The 26530-nt window shown below is 39.8% G+C and overlaps 1 protein-coding gene and 1 long non-coding RNA gene across 3 annotated transcripts; one reads left to right on the forward strand and one right to left on the reverse strand.

Annotated features, from left to right (window-relative positions):
* Positions 1-2851: 2851 nt before the first annotated feature.
* STX12 (syntaxin 12) lies at positions 2852-15962 on the reverse strand. Of its 2 annotated transcripts, none has more exons than XM_034423593.3 (9): positions 15510-15962; positions 11229-11298; positions 10113-10212; positions 8692-8829; positions 7568-7611; positions 7070-7175; positions 5766-5838; positions 5306-5388; positions 2852-4534 (listed from the first exon to the last, which is right to left on the reverse strand). In XM_034423593.3, exons 1-9 carry the CDS (start codon positions 15616-15618, stop codon positions 4442-4444), a joined length of 816 nt encoding a protein of 271 aa, XP_034279484.2. In that variant the 5' UTR covers positions 15619-15962; the 3' UTR covers positions 2852-4441. The 2 variants fall into 2 exon arrangements, with proteins under 2 accessions (XP_034279484.2, XP_034279483.2); XM_034423592.3 differs by having other exon boundaries at positions 7070-7217; positions 15510-15944.
* On the forward strand, positions 15894-25299 carry LOC117669283 (uncharacterized). Its single transcript, XR_004592403.3, has 3 exons — positions 15894-16340; positions 21261-21394; positions 24863-25299. It is a non-coding gene; the product is annotated as an uncharacterized LOC117669283 (long non-coding RNA).
* The last annotated feature ends 1231 nt before the right edge of the window (positions 25300-26530 follow it).

Genomic DNA, 26530 nt, shown 5'->3' on the forward strand with positions numbered 1-26530 from the left:
TCCCCCGTCCGTCCTTTCAGGAGATTGAGGCGGACGCTGCAGGGTTAATTTTAGAGATGTTGGTCCGTTAGTCCTATATGGCCTGTCTGTCTGTCTTCTTAAGGACTGAGTTCACGCAACGTCCTTGGAGTAGTGGTAGCTGCATTTTGACAGCAGTACAAAAACCGCGTTTCAAGTATTACAAAGTCCATCCTGTGTGTGGCCCTCAGGATGGTTTTAATACTTGGGTTTGTACGTTGTGCCCTAACATGACGCCTGGAAGTGTGACGCCTGGAAACGAATTCTGTACACTAGTAGTCAGGTTAAATCAGGGGTGAAATCCAGCAGGTTCTGGAGAACCAGTAGCGGAAATTTTAAGTAGTTTGGAGAACCGGCAAATACCACCTCTGGCCGGTCCCAGAGTGGGGTGGGAATGGAGATTTTTGCAGTATCCTTCCCCTGGAGTGGGGTGGGAATGGGGATTTTGCAGTATCCTCCTGGAGTGGGGTGAGAATGGAGATTTTGCAGTAGTATCCTTCCCCTGCCATGCCCACCAAGCCACGCCCACCAAGCCACGCCCACAGAACTGGTAATTAAAAAAATTGAATTTCACCACTGGGTTAAATTGAGTGCAGCAGCTGTTATTGGATACTTGGATGAATTCTCAAGGTTGCCTTAATTCACGATATTTGCCAGATAGCTACGTTTTTAATTTGTCAAACAATCCAATTTAAACTCAAACCCCCCCCCCCCAACTGTACCATATTGAATTCTACAGTATAGTACAATATCGGGCTTTAAATTTCAACTACGGTATATAGAATGTAAAGGATGTATGTTTGTGTTTTTATTTTTATAGTTATAATGTACACTGAAGACGGCATTTAATTTTGTTGTACCACGTGCAATGACAATAAAGTAAACTAAACTAAACTTTGAGAAGGTATAACTACCATGCACTCATGGGTTGATTTGTGTTGTATGTGCATACCGGTATAATATGCACATATTTCCACAGTGTGTGTGTGTGTGTGTGTGCGCACCTTGGAATTGTTCTTGGCTTCTGGCAATTGCTGAACATAGGTTTTTCACGTCGGTTTTCAGAAGTGGTTAGTCATTGCCTTCCTAGGGCTCCGAGTGAATGGCTGGCACCAAGTCATCCAGCTGGTTTCTTGCCTAACCAAGGCCTAGAACCACCATTTATTTAACCATTATGCTGACTCTCATTTGCACACTTGGCAAAAACAAATCCTTTGGTGAATGTACTGTCTTTGATCAGTCTCATTGCCTTCTGACACGGGGGTCTCCAATCTTGGCAACTTTAAGCCTGGAGCTGGCTGGGGAATTCTGGGAGTTGAAGTCCTCCAGGTTTAAAACTTGCCAAGGTTGGAGACCCCTGTTCTGACATAGTTATATTTACCAACAACAGGATTCTGTAGTTTTCAATTACCAATTATTTTCTTGTAATTCAGGCTGTCTTGAAAGGAAAGTGGACCACCAAGGTTATCAGAGTTGCACTGATATTTAATTCGAAGATTTAAGTTGAGCTAGAAGTTCAATTTTATCAGGAAAAACCATAGTATCTCCACAAACAGATTTTTCATCTTTTTATAAATGCAATCATGTTAGCATTCAGTAGTGTTCTTTTTAAAAGGAACACAGTGACTCAGTGGCTAAGACACTGAGCTTGTCGATCGAAAGGTTGGCAGTTCAGTGGTTCAAATCCCTAGTGCCGCGTAACAGGGTGAGCTCCCGTCACTTGTCCCAGCTTCTGCCAACCTAGCAGTTCGAAAGCATGTAAAAAATGCAAGTAGAAAAATAGGGATCACCTTTGGTGGGAAGGTAACAGCGTTCCGTGCGCCTTTGGCATTGAGTCATGCTGGTCACATGACCACAGAGACATCTTCGGACAGTGCTGGCTCTTCGGCTTTGAAACGGAGATGAGCACTGCTCCCTACCGTCGGGAACGACTAGCACGTATGTGTGAGGGGAACCTTTACCTTTACTAGTGTTCTTTTTATTAACCTGCTTTTTGCTCCCACCAGTAAAAATTTATATATAGGTAGTCCTTGATCTATGTCCACATTGAGCCCAAAATTTATGTTGCTAAGCAAGACAGTTAAGTGAGTTTTGTCCCAATTTACCATCTCTCTTGCTGCAGTTGTTAAGTGAATCAGTGCAGTTGTTAAGTTAATAACACTGTTGTTAAATGAATCTGGCTTCCCTATTGATTTTGCTTGTCAGAAGGTCACAAAGGTGATCACATGACCCTGGGGCATTGCAGCAGCCATCATAAATATAAACCAGTTGCCAAGCATCTGAATTTTGATCATGTGACCATGGAGATGCAACAGTCATTAGTGTGAAAAATGGTTGTAAGTCATCAGTGCTGTTGTAACTTAGAACCATCACTAAACGAATGGTTGTAAGTTGAGGACTACCTGTATTTTAGATATTACTCTCATAGAGAGCTATCTCTGCAGGTAAAATCATCATCTGAAATAAAAATTGAGTTGAATTTGGTAACAAATAGGGTAGGACGCCTCACTATTACTCCAGACATCTTCATTGGCAGTGATTCCTACAGGGAGAGCCTTGGCAGCAAACCCACAAAACTTGTGTATTATAAAATCTTATTAGGGCATAAGCTTTCATGAATTTAAGATGCTATTCAGAGGCGTGAAACATAAATCTTCAACAGATAACACATGAAGCACCACTTGGAATGGACTATAAGGAACAAAAGCCATACTCTAATAATTTTTCCTAACAATGCAGTCTTGGCCTTCAATTTGAAGTCAAATATTTTCTCAACAATTTAAAGCCAATTTAAACTGTTCAGGTGATTTCTGCTAAAAAAAGAGACATGTCAAATATCTAAAAATGTTTATTGATACTTAAATGGATGGAATGATAGTGCAAAGAAAGATGTGCAACTGAGGGCATCATTCTTCACGCAACTTTCACAGTTTAGTCATTTAAATATGTAAAATGTGTGAAGTAATAAATAGATGTCAGGAGAAAAACATTCACTACTTGTATACAGAATGTTACCAAGTCAACATTTTAGCCTTTCCATGCTCATTTTCTTTTAAGAGTATCATTGACCCAAATAAGCTACCCAGAAATGTCACTAAAATACAAGTTCTGAGCAGATTAAAACACCAAGTCAGACATAAAATGGAACTCATGGGTCATAAAGACACAGAATAGTGAATCTTAGACTGGCATGCTTCTAATCCTCCATTGATGCAAAAGGTTTAAAGTTTCCTTTTACTTATTCAGAACACTTTTCCTGAACTCCCAATATGGAAAATGTTTTTTTTTTTTACCCAAGTAGGGTACCAGTACGTCAGGTTTAAACTACTTTACACATTTAAATATAAGAGGAAAACAGAACGTTCTCACTATATGCAAAGGACAGAAGTCATATCAGCCTCAAGTATGCTGCAAACTTCTTTCATTAAATTTTGTTTTCCTAGTACATTTGACTGCAATATCCACAGATAGTCTAGGAAGGAAGTTGGTACTCCAAACTAGAAATCTTTTGGACAGACTTATCTACCAAAATCCCAAAAGAAAAGAGGCATAACCTTCTATCATTCCATTTCAGACTCTCGATGCCAACTTTTTACTGCTGTAATATTTAATGTATGTGCTAGTGGTTCAAAGTTGGGAAGAGACAGTAGGATGGGCCATTTCCAATGACACCTTCATTAAAAAGACATCGTGACATATTACTAAGCAATTGATAGTCACCACAAAAATGGAGCAGAGAGAAACAGGACTTTAAATACAAATACCTTCTGACTAATTACCAAATGAGTTTCTGAAGAGAACCGGCTTGAATATGCCTCATATTAGCTATGCTATGTTTGGGGAAATTGGGGAGATTTTCTCTCTTCACAAGTTGAAAAACTATTCTTTGTCTGCTCCTATTTTTTTCCCAGCACACTGGGCTACACTCAAAGCAGCTTCCATGAAGTACGCAATTGAAGTTGGGAATTGCTGTTTCAAACAAGTGTGGTAGTTTCCTGTAGGGAGATGCACATCTGGAACAGCTGTGGATCACACTGAAAATTGCTTCGGATTTTGTACTTAGGAGTTATTCATATATGAGTCAGTTATAAAAGCAGTACACATTAAAAAAGAGTTAGATCTGTAGTGTTTATGGCAATTAACAAACTAATCTAGATGACTGATCACATCCTTCAATACTTGGGACAGGAACATTCGGGAAAACAAAACGAAGCCCTCCACAAGTTTAGTTACATAAAATAAATTAACACGGACTGTCTTCATGGTTCACTAAATCCAAGAACTAGTTAGCTTCATGTTAGTTTTTATATTATAATTACTAATGGAAAATCAGTTGGTGTTCCATCTCACCTCAATCCCCTCATTCTTTAGGCTTGTCTCATGGCAGAAATATTAATTGCTTCTCTAATTCCACAGAAATGCTTCATTTTTGTACTTGCCAAATGATTATTACCAAGATTAAACAAGCTAAAGCCAGGCCAGAAATTAGGATGCAGATCTTCTTGCGTGATTTCTTCTGTTTAAAACAAAAACAAAAAATTAAAAACAATAGGGTATACTGCAGGCAAAGAGATATATGCACTTTATACCAAGAAAAGTGGCAAGAGATGCAACATTCAGCTCCCATTTCAGAATTAGAGTTACAGTGAAAACCAACATAATTTAAAAACTTGAGTAACTGACAGTGGAATGGATCAGATAAATCATGTTTTAAAAATGTCAAAACAAGTTTTTAACAATGGTTGATTTAAAACTACTATTCAGAAAAGAGTATTTTTGTTAGTCAGCATTTTATTCTGTGCAATGTTTGAGTATCTTATCAGCACTAGCACTGATGATATTACCTAGTTTGGGTAGTGACATGTCTGCAAGAAAACAACCAAGCTCAGAGAGCAACAAGGACCCCTCATTTCAACCTTGAGCTACAAATATTCTTCTCTATTAGTACTTTAAAAAGCATTCTGTCTCTTGGAGGGTGGGAAGCAAGAGTTAGCTCTCCCAAGACTGATGCATATGGTTAAGGCTAAACCTACAGTTGGAAAAGGATCAGAGTTGAGGAAGGGTGGAATATAGAAGATTAGCTGCTTGTATGCCTTTCATGCCTCTCAATCTCTCCTAAATCACAAACATTTTAAGGGACTGAATGGAAAGCTATATATTTCTCATCATTTGGGAACAAAAAACATTCAAAATAAGAGACAGAGCATCTCTGAAAGGCAGACAGAAATCCCAACTATGCTGCCCCCACTTCTAATTCTGAAAGACTTTGGGGCTGTACAAAGATTACCTGATAATAAGCAGACCTCTGCAACTGTTCATTGGCATTTTCGACATGGACTTCTGCATTCTCTACATTTGCTTCTATGCTATCTAGAGAGAGAAAGAACATCCACTTAGAAAAACAACAACCCACAAGCATCACCACTATATGATGCATTCTTCCTACAGTTAAACCCTTTTATATAGTCTGTATAAAGTTATTTCAGCATGAGATTAGTAGTGTGGCATACCCTTTAGCTGTACTAAGGGTTAACCTGCTAATTAATAATGGTTAGCTTAGTTTCAGATAGGGGACTGTCTGTCAGGCCCAAACCTAGAGATGAGACTTGGAGATCCAAACGAATCTAATCCTTTATATGTTTATACCAAATAGGCAGAATCTTGCCAAATTAAAGCTATAACTTTCTAAGCTACTAGATGCATCTAGTATATAGTTGGCAGCCAAGCAAAAACCACAATTTACTTACCAATCATGTCTCCCTGATCATGGATCATCATAGCCAAATCTTTAAAAATCTGATTCACATCCAAGATATCTGCCTGAAAGGGAAGTTTGCAAAAAAAATTACTGCTTTTTGTGCTTATATGTTTCTATTGAAATTATTTCAATTATTAAGACAAATAATTATTCCTGTTGCATTTATTTTTTTCTAAATAGCAATCTAGTACGGCTTAACTGTATAAAGTCTCATTGTCCATACTACACTTACAGAAAGAGTCTTTTTGGAACAGCTATTTGTTGTCCTGTATTGCCACTGTTGCTGAATCTTTGGATTCATCCTCCCCATTTATTTTTTAAAATGAAATTTCATTTATGATCGTGTATCACAAGTACTATGTCATATTCCAGTCTTAGAAGAATACTTGGGTTTATATGTCTGGTTCACCCACTCCAAGTTCTTCCCTTTCTACTACATCCTCCTCCTGTTTAATAACTGATTGTAAAAGTGCAACCCACATTTTGCAAAATCCTACACTTCACCTGCTTATCTTTTAAGAAGATACAGGAAAATATCAATGTCCTGCACTTTGCAGCATTCTTCTAATTTCCCAAATACCGATTAGAAACTTTATGAATTTATCAAACACTTATCAATGTTGCACATTTTGCTCTTATTTTGAACTGTTACTAATTCGAGATTGCCTTGAAAGAAAGAAAAGTCATGTTCATATCCCAGGTCCCCAGTGACACATCTATGTATTCACAGATACTGTGCCCGGTGCCTATCAGATTCCTTGAACCATCTGATTTTAAGTTTTAAAAAAATATGAAAAACTGGCATGCTGCCATGTAAAGGGCCAGCCTCATGCAACTTCTTAATTTCCATGAATGGCTTTAGCCCTCTACGTTTTCTAATAAAAACCATAGTGGTGGCTAGCTCTAGTCTAGATCCGTAGCTTCAATTGGGTTCATTTTCCTAGAAATGAACTTCGGTATATAGACATAGCAAGAAACATCCTACAGAAGGCAGAACTGAAAGATGGCAGTTTGTATTAAGGTAAATGGAGGTTTTCTACCTAGACATGATTCTCATGGCAACCGTTTTACAAATGGACACGGTTGGCCATGCCAATCATTCTCCAAGATGTTCTCAAAATTCCAACAGTGGTCATCAGACCAAAAAGACATGCTGTACAGCATTAGATAAATATCACAGAGTGCAAATGAAGAGCACAGAGTGGCTTTTGACAAAAAGAGGCTGTTGATCTCTTTAATGTGTATTTTTTTTTTAAAAAAAATGGCATCTAGCTAAACCTATCAGCTACTTACCTCCAATTGCCTAATGGCAGTTTCCCTCTCCTTGATTAACTCAAGATCTTGCTCCGTTATAGCTATGTCTTCTTCCTGAGCCTGCATCTGATCCCATTCTTCATTGCTGAAGGGAAAAAAAATGGATAATTCACTCTTCTTGCTGATCCTAAGAAATCAAGAAAAGGCTACTCAAATACTTTTTAGATTCACTTATATAATTCCCTAGCTGTGGAAAACATTTAGTGGTATTTAAAGCTATATTGTCTACTAATCAGGATGTCAATAAGAAAATCAGGAGTGCATAAGAGAAAAGAGTACAAAGCCTGAGGAATATCCTATTAAACAATGATTTGGCTCCAGTATCTGAATTGAGCCACTATTTCTGAATAAAAGTTGTTGTGTGTCATATGAGCAACCTCATAGGGCGCAACAGATTAATTTTCAAATTGACTGTGGATTAGGAATGTTTTTCGCAACTGAAGAAACAAGGTAATCGATACCAGAAAGCAGTATTACCTGTCAAATGAGACCAGTTGCTCTTCCCTGCGTCTCTCATCTCCCTGGAAAGAAACAATTCAAGATCAGCCAAAAATTTACACTGGGAGGATATGATGCAGCAATTAGATCCTTTCTGGCCTAATTAACAACAGGTTTTTTTTTTTTTTTTTTTTTTTTACACAAGTCATGGATCTGGCAGACATACTTAAGGCAAAATTAGTTTTTTCATTTAAGAGTACCAATTAACCAAGGAGGTTGTTAATAAAATTTGAACAACTGAAATGGAATTGAACTAAACAGGAAGGGACCAAGTCACTATGTCTGCAACAATATGATAATTATTCCTGTTCCCCTTTGAATCACTCAGTCCATCTAATTTAATCTGCTGGGTGCAAGACATATGTGTGTGTGTAAGGAATTATGCCATTCAAAGTCACTGCTCTGAAGACTTGTATTTTTTTCTGTTCATCAATATGGTCATCAGTCGGGCATCCTTGGTCCCTCGCCTCAAGTAACAAGTGAACTTTCATTTCCCCCATCCAAATTACATAAGATTGGCATAGTATTGTATAACAGCTTTGCTGTGAGAAGACTGAAAGATAGCTACTGTCCTTATGGTTCTTGAGCTGGTTTGGAGCTTCTAACAGGAGAGTGCAGCTATTGTATATCCTTAACCAAAGACTGGAACTCTCCTCCTATCTGGGACAGTCGTCCACTTCCAACAAGTGTCCAACTTCAGGAGGGATGCCCATGGATAGTGGGGGAGGAAGATGACCAGCTACTTAGCCAGCAACTGTGGCTATCAATTGGATGGCAAATGTTGCATCCAGATTGCCCTCACATCCTAGCTACTGTCCTGACAGAGACAAGGACAAGAAGATAATGCTGCAGAAAGGAATTCACTTAAAAGTGCAAAGCAACTGCCTTCACTTATTTTTTCCCAAGTGGGTATCGGAACATAGATAAAGCCAGATTTCCCCCCCCAGAACTTTCCTTGTTAAGAACCACCTATAGTATGACTTTAGAATAAATAGGGTAGATGTGAAGCTAGAAAACAGGGAACCATCAGGTTAATAAGACACTTTGCCATCTAGTTTTCCTTTAAAACAACTAAATTATTCTTTTGTGGAATGACAACTTACAGAGAGACGAGAGCCAGCTCTTGCCCTGGCAACAGTTTCTTTTTCTTTCTCCGAGACTCTTCTCTGCACTGCTTGAAAATTATTTAAGGCTGCAGAAAAGTCATTCATTAAACGCTCCTTCTGAAGTTTTTGCTGGCGCTGGAAAAGAAGAATGTTGTCTGTGATTGTAAAAGCAAACTCACCAGCTTCAAAGAAATATTCATACTTTATTTCTTAGCTCTTACTGGATATGTTCGCAGCTTTCAACATACATGACTTTTAAGAAGAGATTGGACAACCATTTGTCCAGAATGGTATAAGGTCTACTGCTCGAAGAAGGGGTTGGACTAGAAGACCTCCAAGGCCCCTTCTGACTCTGTTATTCTGACTGATTCAGACCACATTTATCCATTGTTTTATTAAAAAGCTTTTAAGGAGATTTCATGTTCACCCATGACTGGGAATTTGGAGACCAGAGAATCAGGGTGAAAGGTTAGGGTGTGGGCTCAGATTAACATCCATTCACAACAATGAAAACTTGGGGAATGACTGGTTCAGTCCCTCTCAGCCCAACCTCTTACTCCCAAGAGGGTTGCTGGGAATAAAATATTCATATTCTGACGATAAAATGGAAGAGGTTTGCATATGCTGCTTTGAGCAACATAATAATTGCAACAATAGGAAAAGCAGGGGTCCAACGCTTCCAGCAAACCAGAGTGTGAAAGGGTGAGTGATACCTATTTCATACATGAGCAGGCACTGAAAATTCATTTGTCAACTATATGCGCATACTATTAATCTCCATTATTACAGCAGATGGAATGACAAATTATTCCTCATCTCCAAAACGCTACTTATACCTTATTCACACGGAGAACTAGCATATGCAAAATATGTAAGTAAGTCTATGCATGCCCTCTGCCCCCAGATCCATACCACCATGTAAAGGAAGTATTGCCATTCCTGATGATTGAGTATAACGTTAAGGCATGGTTCACATATTGCCACGCTAAGTGTTGTTTTTTTTAAAATTTGATTTATATGCCGCCCTTCTCCGGAGACTCAGGGTGGCTTACAATGCGCTAAGCAATAGCCTTCATTCTTTTGTATATTTATACAAAGTCAGTTTATTGCCCCCACAACTGGGTCCTCAATTTACCTACCTTAGAAAGGATGGAAGGCTGAGTCAACCTTGAGCCTTGGCGAGATTCGAACCTGCAGTAATTGCAGGCATCTGGTCTTAATAACCAGCTTAATAACAGGGTGCCTTAGACCACTGTACTACCAAGTTATCATGTGTTATGCTTGATTTTGGCTTATTATGTTTTGCAAACCCAACCATTGTTGTTTTAAACCATGATTAAAAAGCAACGGTTTAATGTGATCGGCAAACCTGTTCAGTTTTCTCCCAATACATGAAAACCACAGATAAACCCACAAACCTGTTCTGAAGTAGATAAGGGCAGTGGAAGGGAGCCTAGTTCCTTCAGGTATTCATTAGTCTCTTTGGCAAGCCGGTTTGCTGTATGTTGCAACTGTTGTCTAGGAATAAAAACACATTTCAGTTTCATTCTAGCAAGGTTGTGTCCTAGTTCCATTTCTTTTTAACTTTATACTGCCATCTATCTGAATGGTGATTTGAACTGGATTATTTAATTATTGACTCAAACTGCTCCCCTTGCCCAATCCAAGATCAGTCAAACTCTGGTTTTCATATTAAAACAACTACCGTAACTTAGATATCCATCCTGCTTTCAAAACCCAGTCCATAGGATTCAACAGTTTGGTTTTTGTTCAGAGTTGTTTTTTCCTTGAGCATCTCCCCCTTACTTGACAATTTTTTAAAGATTGGATTCACAGTGTCTCCATTCAGTCTGACTTAAACAGCACTCCATAACAAAACAAACAAAAAAACCCAGATCTCCTTGTTATTCAGTGGTGAAAAAAAAATGCTTTGAATGTGAAAGTTATTTAAAGCTTATGTCCAAGCCTATTCTTAGAATCGCTGTAACTCCAATATGAACAGATGGAACAGGAGTTTTGCAGATTCTGCTCATAAAGCATTGGTTTGAGAAGCTATTCCATGTCACTTTCTTTATTCTCTAGTTTCTTGCTTTCTGGCTTTTAATTCTTTTTTTAAAAAAAATCAGCTCTTGGGGAAAAATTGGGGTCTGATTTCCTTCTGGCTTCTTGTAAACAAGGGGTTTTTGTCCATAGGAATTTTTTTCTTAATTAGCTTCTAGACCTTGGCCATTTTTAAATCCATACAGTATTGTGAAAAAATAAGTTAGAATTTTCGATACCATGTAATGCTATCATACAAAATTATCTAGTTCCTGTTCTTATCTTTTTTTATACCTCGTTCATGTTCATAAAACTGAAGCTAAACTTTACAAATCACCTTTTTCCTTAACCCATTTACATTGGAAATTATTTACAATATTATTCTATTCTATGAATTTGTTAGACCTCAAAGTTAAGATATCCAAAATTAACCTGAGTATCTGATTAGCCCTCAAGCCCTCCATATCGTGAAATGCTACTCAGGTGATACTTACAAGTTTTCCTGCAGTTTGGTTGAATCCTGCTTGGTTCCCAACTGATTCATCAAATTCTTGATTTGAGAAGCTGTAAAAAAAATAACATCATTTGTCACATATAGGTAATCTTCAATTTATAACCACAAGTGAGCCTCAAATTTCTGTTGCTAAGCAACACATTTGTTAAGTGAATGTTGACCCATTTTACAACCTTTCTTACCACAGTTGTTAAGTGAATCACTGCAGTTGTTAAAGTTAGCAACACGGTTGTTAAGTGAATCTGGCCTCCCTATTGACTTTGCTTGTCAGGTCGCAAAAGGAGATCACATGACTCAGACACATTGCAACCGTCATAAATACCAATCAGTTGCCAAGCGTCTGAATTTTGATCACATGACCATGGAGATGCTGTAACAGTTGTAAGTGTGAAAATGATCATAAATCCTCTTTTTCAGTGCCATTGTAACTTCAAATGGTCACTAAACAAACTGTTGCAAGTCGAGAACTACTTGTATGTTCCCCACTGAGTTATGAGAAAATGAGAGAGTGTAGATTATTTGCTGCAACACAAAGTCTATGAGTAATTCAAGTGGGTTATTAAACTCAGAGACTACAGTCATAACCCACAACAATGAAGAAAGTTATTACACTTGATTGCCTTAAACAACAGACCATCACTTCAAATTCTAGATTCTTATAATCACCCCCTGCAAACACTATGAAATCATCAGAAATCAAGCTAGACTCAAAAAAATTGATTTGTTTTTTACTTGCAGGACACAAAGAATAAACCAATCAGACACAGTGATCTTAAAGACATCTGGGAAGGATAGAGGGATTGAACAAATAAGTGGAATTATTGGTTCCAAAGTAATAGCTACATATCCCTCATCTGCAGACTCTATTTATCTATCTTTGCAATTGTTCTAGTCCCAAAACAGGTATGCAGTTGTTTTATTCAATGAGTCCTTTATTGAATAAAGGATTCATTCACAACAAATGTGAATAACAAATATAAACCTGGCTTAAAGTCAGAAATCAACAGTCATCTTCTAAGAGTGATAAGTAATGTATAAATAATTCCAGTGCTCACAACTTGTCTCAACAAAGTTACAACAATGAGTAGATGGATTTAGCCCACAAAAAGACTTAAATAAAATCAGACTATCAAGATGCTAATCTGGCACCATTGAATCACATGCTCAGAGGCGGCCATAATTTTCCAATTATAAATTGAGAAACCAAAACAAAAAACAATCCACTAAAACTCCTGACAGTCAACAGAACATTGATTGTTTAGAGTTCGTGCTATTCTGGGCACTTTTTAGGAACAGCAATTATAATAACATCAACATATATCTCCCTAAGTCATGGGGAAGGCTGCTATCAAAATTATTTCATCTATTTATGAATTCTTGTTTAAATATGTTGATGTCAGAAGAGGCTAAATTAAAAAAAAATGACATCAAGGGAGTGCCAGTGAGATCGCTAGTCAGTAACCCCATGCACTAATATCTTTTATTACTAAACACCCCCCCCCTTTCACTTATTGAAAAATGAAGTTCTGGGATTTTTTGGCAGATATCAACAGGCATTCTGTAAATATGTTTTAAAAGTATTGATTCCAATCCTAGTCAATAATGTGGATTTCAGAAGATCTGTTGGAGATTAGATCCCCACAAAAATGAAGACACTCTCTGATGAAGAAGCCAACTATCCGATTTATAAACTTAAAATAAAAGCCCAATCCAGCTGCAGGCTCATTGTAGCCTGGTATGTTGCATACAAAGCTTCAGTCCATTGATCTCTAAAGCCTGCAGAAACAGGACAATTCAAGCCTATGTTAATTCCTCAGCAGGCTGCAGGCTGTGCCAGCAGGAGATCATCTCTCATATTAAATGTGGGTGTGACCTGGTCTCATGGGGAACGTTATGGACCTATTCCCTGAACATTTTTGTGGTCTCAGTTGCCAGCTACAAGCCCAAAATGAAATCAATAGGAGCTATGACTTAACTTAGATTTGCCCATATTTCTGACCACTCCTTGTAATGCTATGCAAAGAGTCTGAATATCTTTGCACAGAAAAAGTTCGGTGTAGTATTGAGTTTGTTGGCAAGAAAATGGCGAACCCGAGTTCCAGTAGTCCCTTGGGCATGAAAGCCAGCTGGATGACTTTATGCCAATCACTCTCAGTCCTGTCTACCTTCCAGGGGTTGTTGTGGGGAAAATAGGAGGTGGGAGCAGACTTTCCATTACCCAAACGAGATCACATCATCAATGCTGGAAGGGACTGGGGTCTGCTCTTCATTTATATTCTAGTGACTTGCCCTGTCAGTGTTGATGGGAGTGGTCTTGGTGTAGATGTAGATTTAGTGTGTTATTTTTTTCCTGTTGAAAAATATTTGACTTGCTTAAATATTTACATCATCACCTTCTCTATCACACCAAAACTATAGACAATTTTCTCAAATACCCTGATCTAGAGAACAATCAGTAGACAAAAATGGGGATAGATATCATTATTACTGTATTATTATTACATTACATCATCATCATTATCTCTTTTATTTATTAAACATGAAACTCAGTCAACTGAACATTCAAAAATGCATTACAGTTACCATTGACTGGTGCTAATGGTTGATACGGATTGCTGCCAGCGTCCTAGGTATTATTATTGGTTAATCTTTGGTGAGATTCACAGCCTTTGAGGCTGGTTAATAGCTCAGCAGCTCGAGTCCTAACCAAGGACCTAGGAACTGTTAAGGTATCGTTGGAGGATGTAAGCTGTTCTGAGTAAGGTGGTTTTTTGTAGAGTCAAAATGTTCAAGTCCGGCAAATTTAGAATTTCTAAATAGCGGGGTAGCCCTTTGGGTATTGCTCCAAGGGCTCCAATTATAATTGGGACAACATACGATTTCTTTTTCCACAGTCGCTCAACTTCAATTTGCAAGTCCCGGTACTTTGTGATTTTTTCTTGCTGCTTATCTTCAATCCGTGCATCACTAGGTATTGCAATGTCAATGAACCATACTTTTTTCTTTTCAACTATTGTTATGTCAGGTGTGTTGTGGACCAAGTGCCTGTCAGTCTGAATCCTAAAGTCCCACAAGATCTTGAGTTTCTCATTCTCTAAAACTTTCTCAACCTGATGTTCCCAGTGGTTTTTGCTGTACTCAAATCCAAACTTCTGGCACAATTTCCAGTGCGAGTCTTAGCAACGTGGTCATGGCATTGTAGGTAGTCAGTTTGTGAAATTTTGCTGCACCCACTGATCAGGTGGTCGACTGTCTCATCTTTCTCATTACAGAGGTGGCATTTGCTGTTGGTGGTAACATGTTGAATTTTTGCCTTCATGCGGTTTGTGGCTAGGGCTTGTTCTTGAGCTGCCAAAATAAAGCTTTCTGTTTCTTTTTTTCAGTACTCCTGATCTTAACCAGTTCCAAGTTAGTTTCTGCCTTATTATTAGCTTTGCCTTATTATTATTATTTACTTTATTCATTAAACATGAAACTCAGTCAACTGAACATTCAAAAATGCATTACAAATACCATTGACTGGTGCTAATGATTGATACGGGTTGCTCCCAGCGTCCTAGGTATCAACCAAGTACTTTCTTAAGATGTACGATGTTCCAAGCAGCACAGTTTTTTGCAGTTCCGCTGGTGTTATCGCAGGAAGCTGCATTTGTTGTTGTTGTTATTGTTATTATTATTATTCTAAAACGTTACATGCAAAACCTACTGAGCTCCGGACGGCTCCTGATCTCCGCTCCTTCCGTCGGGACTTGAAGACTTGGCTTTTCAAACAAATAGGCTGAGACTGATTCCGGGCTTTATTATTTACTACTAATTAATTATTTGGATTAAACTATGATTTTATTGTACTTGTTTCTTAACTTGTGTTCGCCGCCCTGAGTCCTTCGGGAGAATGGCGGCATATAAATACATGTAATAAATAAATAAATAGGGATCATGCCTAGACTCTTAGACTTTGGAACTGCTTGCTACTATATTTCTCATCCCGATTCGTACTTTGTAGTATTTAACATTTTAAACAGATACACTTTCTTTAAACGTTAGGAGAAGGCGTGGATTTTACAAATGAAAACGCGGTACAAAGGATTTAAAATGAAGAGGTTAGCGAGATGGGAAGGAGGGGGTGGTGGTGTTAAGAAAAGGGAACATCATTTCTAAAGGAAAGATTTTTTTTTTGTTTTGTTTTGGAGGGAGGGAGGGAGGGATAACCCAGGAGATGGTGGGAGTTATGTGGGTCAAAGAGATCAAAAGCATCACTCACTGCATTGTGCCAGGCGCTGTATGTTGGCGCTGCAGGTCTGGATAATGGTGCTGAAATCTCGAACCGGAAGCCCCCCAGGCCGGTACGTCTCTAACTGTCCGTACGACATAGTTATCTCTAAAGCCTCAGGAAAGGGGAGGAAAAAAAAAACCCCAAGAAAACCCAACCAGAAAACAACCCCAACCGAGAAGGACAAAACCTCCTATTTTATCTGTCAAACCGAGACTCTGCCGACGCCTCCGCAGCTGCGCACGCGCATCAGGCAGGCCCGACCTTTTCTCTCCCCCCACCCATTTTCTCACGCAGGCGCACAAGTAGAAGCCTAAACGGGACAGCCCACCCCCGCCTTCTCCCCGGCCTCACTCGAGGAAGCGGTAGCTGGTTGGGCGAGCCGAGGGAAAGCGGAGGGATCTGTACGCATGCGCCCTAGCCGCGAACGCTCAAAAAAAAAAACACACTTGGTTCAACCGCCGTTATCTCCAATGGGAGTGCTCGGTGCCATGGCAACCGGGGGTAGCTTGGTTGGGGGTGTTGCTGTTTAAAGGAGGCCGCGGTGGTCGTTGTGATGATGATGATGATGATGATGATGATGATGATGATGATTCCCAAGAGATAACGGCGTGGCGTCGGCTCCCTCTTTCCCTGAACCGCTTTCGGTCGTCAGGTTGCAGGTGGGAAAGGCTGGCGACACTGTACACCGGTCGCCAGTCCCGTTGAAGTAAATGGGGATGGACTCTCTTCGGTATGAAAGGGGATTCGGGTGAAAGCGAAATAATAACCGATGGATCAATAACAACGACGGTACCGAATTCAGTCCGCCTGGCTTGCAAGGTATGTGACCCCAGGATTATTATTATTATTACACCGTGGATGTTATTCTGCGAAGGCTTCCTAGAGGTTGACCCCTTGAGGTCGGTGGCCTTTTTTTTCCAGGTAGGTGGGGATTAAAGACCAAATTGGAAAAATTGGGGCAACCATCAGATGGCGGCGGCGGCGGCAGCAGGATTGTGGGTCTTTTCTTGGCTGCCAGTCCCTGGGCCAACAGGACCTTGCAGTCTTGCAAAAATTATCCTTGGAAATGGGTCAAAAAGGGGACAGCCCACTAATATTGAATACCACTACCCTGTTTTCCCCAAAATAAGACATTGCCTGATAATAAGCCCAATCGGGCTTTTGAGCGCATGGCAATAAGGCAAACAAGCGCTTATTTCAGGGTTCAAAAAAAATATAAGACAGGGTCTTATTTTGGGGGAAACATGGTACCAGTAGTCTAGTGCCGTGATGGCAAACCTATGGCACGCATGCCGGAAGTGATGTGCAGAGCCATCTCTCTGAGCACGCCAGCCGTCACCTGTTGCTCTCTTGGGTTCCGGTGCGCCAGCTAGATGGTTTTGCGCATGCGGGAGCGCCGGAAACCAGAAGAGCAGCTCCCTGGCACATATGCATGCGCTGGGAAACTGAGCCACTGGGCTTTGTGTGCGCATGTGTGCCAGAAACCGGAAGACCAGGTGACCGGCGTGCATGTGCATGCCAGAAACCGGAAGCTCAGCTTCCCGGTGCATGCATGTGCGCTGGGGAACTGCTCATCCAGTTTCTGGCAGTCTCCCCCCCCCGCGCATGTGCGCTCCCGTTTCAACACTTGGTGCCGAAAAGGTTCACCAACACTGGTCTACAGTGGTTAAGGCACCAGGCTGGAAACCAGAAGAGTGTGAGTTCTAGTCCTAGTCAACTGGGTGACTTTGGGCCAGTCACTGTCTCTCAACCCAACCCAACCCACCTCATAGGCTTGTGGGAAAAATAGGAGGCAGGAAGATATAAAGTATGTTCACTATCTTGAGTTATTTATAAAAATAATAAAGGCAGAATAGAAACAAAAATTCTAGTCCCACTTTAGGCATAATGCCATCTGGGTGACTTTGGGCCAGTCACTCTTTTTCAACTCTAGGAAGATTGCAAGGGCAAACCGCCTCTTAAATCTTGCTAAGAAAACTGTCCAGGCAGTCACCAGGAGTCAACACTGATTTGAAGGCGCACACACATATACCAAGAACAAAGGTGGATGGATGGACTCAATGACATAAAGCTGGGTGCACTGTAGGAAGACTTGAAGGACAAGATTGGGGACTGATTCTTATGGAGAGTATTTGTGTGGACGGTCCATTTTGAATAATGTTAAATATAAAAACAATGTTAATGTTTTCAGAAAGGGCTATACTCTGTTCAAAATGCTGGTCTTCTTTACATCCTCTAGGATCTAGGCTCCGTTAGATCATTTTCTCCTACATCACTTGGGTCAGTTATCTGAATTGTGGTGGGTGGCAAGCTGAATAGAGACTGTTCATGGGGAGACCATGCCAAAATACGATCTCACGTATTTTCTGTGTCTAAAACAAACGAGGAAAGCTAGAGTGCTGTGCTGGCAAGATGGTCAGTATTTAATACAGATTCACACATCAAACAAAGCCATAATACAGTGGCTTGTTTAGATCAATATAGCATAATGTGACATGGTCACATGTCATTTTAAAGTAGTATTTGCAGACAGGTTTGCTAAACCACAAAACATGGATTGCAGCAACTCACTAAGCTAAACTCAAAGAAACTACAGTATATAATAAGACTAAGTATATTGAGTGAACTAGGTCATATGGTTGTAAACAAGATTTATAGCTTAATGTTATATATGATGAGCTTCCTCTGCCTTTTAACTTTGCAATTGTTCCTTTTAACGTTTTTAACTATAGCTTTTTTATTATTTTAAAGTTTTATCTGGAAATTGCCCAGAGGTATGCAAGTGTATTAGGTGGTATAGAAATTTGATAGACAAAAAAATAATTAAAATGAACCAGCCTATAATGACTTGTTCATTGAACCATGTCTGAAGCAAATTCTGACAGAATTTAATCAATTTAAAATCAATAACACTATTGATATATTGATTTAATCCTGGAGTTTTCTACATTTGAGCCCATCCCAGCTAATCAATTAACCATAAAGAAATAAAACCGTCAACCGGTAAAGGTTAGAAATTGCACTTTGAATATCAAAACTCCAATTGGAGGGTATAGAATAGATCTCATAAATCCCTAAGGTTCGGGGAAGTGTCTGGCAAATATCAGACACCAGGGGGCATCAGTGCCCAGTAAATGATTTGAATTGTGCAAGGTTTATAGAAATATTCTTAGCCAAGTATTCTTAAGGCTGTGTTGAAACTTCAGGCTTCCTTTGTTTATCTGCTGTTCAAGTTGCAGAACAGCAGGAGCTGGTCGAGCGCATGTGCCAATAACATGTTTGCTCGCAAGCCTCTACCCACAAGCCACAAATGAACAAACTCAACTTTCAGTTTTCTTCTAAGAAGTTTATAATACCATATAGTAGATCCAGCTACTGCTACCTCCATTACAGTCCTTTGAATTACAAAGGACTCCATTACAGTCCTTTGTAATTCAAAAATTCAGACTAAAATCTTTCTTGGTTCTTATTCGTATGCTGAGTACATACTATATGAGAAAAGTGTCTTTTTAAATATATTTGAAGGTTTAGCCAAAACATCATATAGCAACAGCAACTTTCTTCGTGAGTTTTTTTCCTATTGTAAAATGCAGAGACAAGGAAATAGTCTTTTTGTGATATCTTATACCTGTTCTTTAAAGGAGCTGATGACCTTTGTCCATAAAACAAAACCTTTATAGATGTTCCTGAAAGCTGACAATTCAGAAAAGCTGTTAAGACTCCTGGCTTTGAATGAATGAGGTTAAGCAAACATTGCTGTATGAAGCCAAAGTTTGCTTTAACCAGAATTTGTTGAACAACCATGGGGGTTTGTTTTGCACATTATTCAAAAGCCATCAGCTGTGGATTATAAATCGCAGTAGCTGGATTCACACATCGCCCCAAGCCAAAATCAAATAAATGGTATCTTTGTTGAGCGGGATATGTAAATCTATTGTTCTTTTCATTTATTAGGTTACCTTAGTATTTGACTAATAACTTCTCAGTTTTATGAGGTTGTTTTAGATTATAATTAGCCCAGATCTCTCAAGATGAGGTGAGCTATAAATGAAGGTAAACAAGTACTGTCATCTGATTTGAAGGCATATGAGTCAATTCATTAATTGTTAAATCTTCAATTACGTGGTTTGATGTAGAAAGGATACATTGCTCGTTTATTGATGCAGCAACAATGATCTCTTATTGCTATCATCAAGTGAGTAAATGGCATCATTCTGAAAGAATTGTTTTTAGGTGAGGCACACTTTGACTGCAGCTGTTTTATCTCTACTTCTTTTGTAGCATTGTTTACTATCTGCAATTTAAATGTATTAGTGATCAAAACTGCGTACACTGTCAAAAATGTTGCTTCCCAACTTATCTGGCCTGATAATAGTGCAATCCCTGCTATGTTTATTCAGAAGTCACCCCAGTGAATTCAGTGAGTTAGATTGATTCCAAGTGTGTCTAATACTGATTTCAAATGTTAGGGTTTCAAATGTGTTATTCAACCAAGGATGGGGTTCCTGTAGCCTTCTAGATGTTGCTAGAGTCCAGTATCCAATTATCGTAGCCACTGACCAGAAGTGATGGAAGCTGGACTCTAATAACCTTTGGACGGCTGCAGCTCTATAATCATTGGCTAAGGTCACATGACATACTGAATTGCAAGCTAACTAGAATCCATATTTGTATGAAAGTGTATATTTATCCAATGGTAATTTTAACCCAGCTAAATCGTGAAGTCCTCTGGGTAATGCATTAACTGTACTGCAAACCAATTCCATGCTGACTATTTATGATTTAGTTCTCAAATGGTCCAGACCTGGACCGGGTGAGGATCAAAGCAACCACACAGGAAACAGAGCAGCTCAGTAACCCAGGCTTTAATCCACAATAATAGGCCAGAGCCTTGGTACACGATGAGTATCACACACAGTTACGTGCAACATCAGCGCTGGCAGCTCTCACCTCCCAGTGCACTTTATAGTCCAGGGCAATACCCTCTAGCTGGCCAGACAGGCCCCCTGGTCACCCATCATCCTGCTGCCTGTAGCAAATATCTGGCCGCAGTGGTGTGGCCGGGCTGGAGACAAGCTTCAGGGTTTTGTGCAACCCGCCGGAGGCGCATATAGGGACACAGGAACAATCAGCTGGTGAGCAGCTGTATGGCGTTGTCACCGGAAATCCCATCACCGCCATTGCCTCCTTGCCCTTGAGGCTGAGCACCTGCCTCGTTGCCTGCTGCCCGGTGCCGCTTGCATGGAACTGGCCGGGAGAGCAGCCTGCTGACGAGCGGCTTGTCGACGCCGCTCCGGCGTGTCCTGCTGTCACTGCTGCAGCCTCGCTCATTGCTGCGATCGCCGGATCAGGGCTCGATATTAGTGTGTGATGTGAAATGGGAGTAAAACACAATTATATTAAGTTCTGAACATACTATGTGAACGCTACCAGTTTTGATTCAAAACAGTGGTCTGGGAATCTTAGCGCTGAGGTGTGACATTCACTTTGGTATCCCCTCTGTGTTCTCATTGCCAAGATTGCATTTCATCATCAACGACATCTGGTTTCGATCCATACATTTATGACTAATTTATGGTCTTTGATAAATATTAGTGCCAAAATAAATATTTGAAGAACTGCTCTGAACGTTTATATGAGAATTTGACCTGAGAATTGTATCTAATAATCCAGAGCACAGTCCTCTGTTATGTATTCAGAAACGTTCTACTGCAGCCTTCCCTACCCTTGTATTTTCAGGTTTCTGTTGGAAGTAGAATTTCAATTCCATGCATAACGGCAGTGATGAATGATGGTGGTCCAATTCATTTGGATGACACCAATCTGCATTCAGCCATATGGTACTACAGGAGGATAATGGATGATTAATAAAGGTTGGTGCTTTTATTGAAAACTAATTGCCCATTCGTATTGTGGGGCATCAACAAATGGTGTGCATAAAAGGCAGTCTAAAACGTAATAACATTGGTAACAGTATAATAATTTTTGAGATCTTAGCTACTCTGCTTTAGAATTTTAAATTTTTATTAACAAAATAAAGATGGTTTCTTACATTAACACAACCTCTTGCATGTTTTCTTATCTCACTATTCAGTGGAGTTCTACTCTCAGTTACATTTACCTAGGATTGTAGCTTTGATAGAGAAGTAGAGGATTTAAAAAAGAAAGTATGAATAGCAAAGTATGTTTCTAGGTAAACGTGCATGCATTCATCCAGCCCACTTCTTTGTTGTTTTCTGATGATTCACAAGGCGTAAGTATAATGGATCCAGTTGTTTAAACAGTAATGCAATGATACAATTAGAAATGTAGGTGATAGTTACAAGAATCTAAATGTAAAAATAACAACGCAGGGCAACATCTGTTAACTGTCAAGGGCTGTGTCAGGAAGAGAATAACATTTGCATCAATTCACATTATGGTTTAATGTAAACTAAATCACATTTGTACACCCTGTAAATTAATGATCAGCAGTCGCAGCCATTGCCTGTCCAACTGCAGCAAAAGTATCTTCTGTATCAGCTACGTAGGAACCAAGTGGCTAGGTTCCAGCTGTTCCTTGTCCAGAAATAAGACCATGTCTGAACACCTATCTTGTGCCTGATTGCAAATAACCATTCCCTGGAAATTCAAAGGAGGAGGTTAAAGCTGTTTTTCAGGTGGTTTGGAAACACACAAAGTATCTGGCGTATGAAATGAAGACAGCCCTGCTGGTAGCGAATGGAGGCCCCAAGATCTGCGAAAGCGCACAGATACAAGGCTTTTGAACTTAAAGGCTACAGCAGACTCTCTCCTTTTTTTTGTTGTTGTTTTATTATTCAACTCAAAACGCTCTTGATTCACAATGTTCAGAGAGCTAAGCGGAAAGTGCCTTTTCCTGAACCTGGTTATTTATATACCAGAACTGGCTGCTGCTGATGCAGGGGACAAGAATATTGCTTGCAAAAAACAAAACAAAATACACACACACAATAAAACACTTCCCTCCCCACTTCCACCGTTGCACCAGGTTGTCATCAATACACTGGAGGATGTTTCACACCATGAGAGGAAAAAACTGGCTGCTTATAATTGGCTGCAAGCATTCAGATAACAAAAGGCATTCCGTGTTTTTAGGGAATTTGACGAACTGCAATGACTATCTAATCTGTCTTCTAAACTCCTCTGGCCTTGCAGTCGATGTGGCTTCTAAAACCACAAATATGGGCTCCATTTTGAGGGTTCTTTTTGGTTTTTTGCTGGTGTGATTTAACAGTGGTTAAACTATGGCTTAGTGCAGAGTGGGAACCCGGGCTGTTAAAAAATGCACAGCCAATTCTGATACATGCTAAGTGCAGGAATTGGTTGTTACAAAATTGTTCCTGCCAATATCTCCTGAGCTATGTTGCAAGGATTACAGTTATTCAGCAGTTGGAGAAAGTGTTCACAGGTTTCCTGCAATTAAAAAAATGCAGGAAACCTGCAGGGAAAAACAAATCCGCTTTGTGGCCTTACATGCAGGTGAATTTCAAACGGGGTTAAAAGTGGAGCTTAGAGCATCTATTATTTACTATTCGTTATTGCATTGTGACCTCTGAAACCAAAGTCTGTTTAACTGTCTAGAGGAGTTACAGTTCAGCTGCACTTGATGTTGCAAGAGAAATGTGTAGTAGAAAGATGAGGAGGTCAGGGCTGGTAAGTGGAAAGAGACAATGGCACAACAGGAACCATTTATTGCCAGTTATTCCCCCACTCCACCCCCGCTGCCCCATGCGTGACAGAATTGAGCTGTTCCATTTTTGTTCCATGTCTTATCATGGACTGAAAGTCTTTTGGGGAAGGCACTGTGACATTTCCATATTCTGTCCAGTGCAGAGCAACTTGTTAGCACTCCTAAAACTATTAAGCAGCAGGTGTTGGTGATGGAGGTGGGAGCTGCACCCCTGGATGTCCTCCCCGGTCTTTGCACATAAGATTTGCCTTCAAAGGCTTGTAGGAGAAAGAGAGCGTGATCTAGAGATCAAAGTGTTAGATTAGGATTTGGAAAACCCAGGTCCGCTGTCAGCCATGGAAACTCACTAAGTGACTTTGAGCCAGTTGCTCACTTGTCAGCCCAGCCTACTTCAGAAGAGGTTTGCTGTAGTAGAGATAAAATGGAAAGTTCTACAAAGCCACCTTGAGCTTCTGAAGAGAAGGTGGAACAAACATCTAAAAGTACAGCACAAATGTAATATATGTATATTTCCATCCACCCAAGATACTTTGATGCCACCAGATTGTTAATGACAACTTGAGCTTAGCCTTTTAACTCATCCCTAAACTCTGGAACATGATATTTGTAGGTAGTAGCCAAAGGCAAACGTTCATTGGATTCATAAATCACAGGTTTATCCATGGTTTATTTTATAAACTGTGATTGGCTTGGTTCACGCACATTTGCTAAGCCATAAGCCCAAAGATAAATCCCATTATGGCTTAGTACATTACATCTACATAACTGGAGTCAACATAGAACAGTTAAGGAAATGACAGTATAGTGTAGTTAAGGGCAAAGAGGACACTTTTGACCCAGGATTCAGAATAGTCAAGAAAAAATATAAAGACTTAATTAATAATAATAGCTTAATAATAATAATAGCTTAATTAATGCTGATCAAAGGAAAAGCCATATGGTTCTTATTTACTTTGACCAGAGGAAAAGCTATGGTTTATTGAAATACAGTAGTTCAGTGACTAAACTAAAATATCCTGAATAATGGAGTTTATTTATCAAATGTCTTAGACTGGCTAAACCCTAAACCATACTGTGACTTTGTGCCATATAGGCATACACTTTCACAAAAACGGTTGTACAGATTAGATAAAGGTAAAGGTTCCCCTTGCACATATGTGCTAGTCGTTCCTGACTCTAGGGGGCGTTGCTCATCTCCGTTTCAAAGCTGAAGAGCCAGTGCTGTCCAAAGACATCTCCGTGGTCATGTGGCTGGCATGACTCAATGCCAAAGGCGCACGGAACGCTGTTACCTTCCCACCAAAGATGGTCCCTATTTTTCTACTTACATTTTTTACGAGCTTTCGAACTGCTAGGTTGGCAGAAGCTGGGACAAGTAACGGGAGCTCACCTCGTTACGTGGCACTAGGGATTTGAACCGTTGAACTGCTGACCTTTCGATCGACAAGCTCAGTGTCTTAGCCACTGAGTCACCGCCTCCCTTACTTGTACAGATTAGAAGGGAGGAGAAAATCCAATCCTGATTAGAGGAACAGATTCTTCCTATCTGTTGCACCATACTATTGAATGGAATTACTTGCATCCCATTCAGCTCTCTTTCCATAAATACGGTGTTCCTTAATCTTTCTAGGGTGGCCAATTCAACTCCCCACCTGACTGCTAGGCAGCCTGTTCACTGTGGTTCTGGCTGTCAAATGTTCTGATGAAAGCTTGATTTAACGACGTGAAAGTTCCTTTGGCCTTTAAAATGAAAACAGGAAGAGAACAGTCTTGTTTTTTTTCTTGCTGGATTGTCACTGATGCAATATAACAGAATTGCTGGCCGTGTTTCTATATTTGGAACCACATCTTCCTCTGTGTTGTAAGATTCATCAACAAGTAAGGACTCTTTGGATTCCTCAGTGAAACGTTTTTTATTCATTCTCCTGACGACTTCATTAGAAGAAAATGCAGCACACAGGACTTTTCCAGCCTTACTAGCATACCTTTTCTTATCCTTCGGCAGCCTAATGTGTAAAAGTTTTCATATTGATGTTCAAATCCTAAAATATCTAGAGTAGAAGAAAATATTATCCCTGGAAGTCTGCAGTTGTGTTAACATAATAGGCTAAGCTGCGATTTCTTGAACAACTCGTAGAGCAGCTCGCTCTCCCAACGTTAACATTCTGGGGAAGATGCAAGATAAATGACAAAATGTGCATTGTGAGGTGGTGACAAATGTCTTTTTTCATTGTTCCAGTTACTACCAAATAGCTGTGTGTTCTTATAACATTGTTTTGACAGTATTGGGTTAGACAGACCATTGGCTTAAATTCAGAATAAGGGAAGTTCTTCTGTTCCTTTTTTCCATCTCCTAGTTCGTGCATTTTCGAAGTTTTAATAGTTAGAAAAACAAGGTATACGTTGAAAAAAAACAAACAAAAATAAACTTAGTAACTGAATTGACTCATCCTGTTGACCTGTGTTTAACTTAATTATGTTTGGTTGACCTGCATTTGACTGAGCAGTAAAGTAAAACCCAAACATCATCATGATGAAGCATAATGTGTGAAGTTACATGCTACTGATGATCTATTCACATGACATACTAATCCTTTTTGTTTGGGTAAGAGGGTCACATGCATTTCCTTCTTAATCCCCGTACCTATACAGCTTTTCAACCATAATCTATGACTTACATACGGCTAAGCATGTTAGTTTTATGTAGAACTGTCACCATTTATTCATGGATTGACTTCTCTAAATTAGAATAGACTAGAATAACAGAATTGGAAGGGACCTTGGAGGTCTTCTAGTCCAACCCCCTGCTTAGGCAGGAAACCCTACACAAGTTCAGACAAATGGTTATCCAGTCTCTTCTTAAAAACTTCCAGTGTTGGAGCATCCACAACCTCTGGAGGCAAGTTGTTCCACTGATTAATCGTTCTGTCAGGAAATTTCTCCTTAGTTCTAAGTTGCTTCTCTCCTTGATTAGTTTCCACCCATTGCTTCTTGTGCTGCCCTCAGGTGCTTTGGAGAATAGCTTGATACCCCCCACTTCTTTGGGGCAGCCCCTGAGATATTGGAACACTGCTATCATGTCTCCCCTAGTCCTTATTGGCTCATCCTTTCACATCATGGAAGATCTACTTAGCATCTTGCCCCTGCATGAAATAAAGATGGCGGGCTAGAAGAGAGTCTTCTTAGTAGTGGACCCTTCATTGTAGAATACTGTATCCTGCCCTTGAAGGTAGCTTGGTTACTTTGCTCCTGTCTTTTAGGATGCTCATTTAAACTTATTTAATAATGTTTTGATAAT

This window comes from Pantherophis guttatus, chromosome 10 (genome assembly GCF_059756535.1).
Source record: "Pantherophis guttatus breed Tessera chromosome 10, ASM5975653v1, whole genome shotgun sequence".
NCBI lineage: Eukaryota > Metazoa > Chordata > Lepidosauria > Squamata > Colubridae > Pantherophis > Pantherophis guttatus.

Excerpts from the sequence above, each read along its gene's own strand:
- STX12 (XM_034423592.3), bottom strand. The coding sequence starts at position 15,618 with ATGTCGTACGGACAGTTAGAGACGTACCGGCCTGGGGGGCTTCCGGTT. Across the intron at positions 7,218-7,567 it reads CAACTGGTCTCATTTGACAG|GATCAGCAAGAAGAGTGAAT; the intron begins GTAATACTGCTT and ends TTGATTTCTTAG. Across the intron at positions 5,839-7,069 it reads CTGCCATTAGGCAATTGGAG|GCAGATATCTTGGATGTGAA; the intron begins GTAAGTAGCTGA and ends CTTCCCTTTCAG.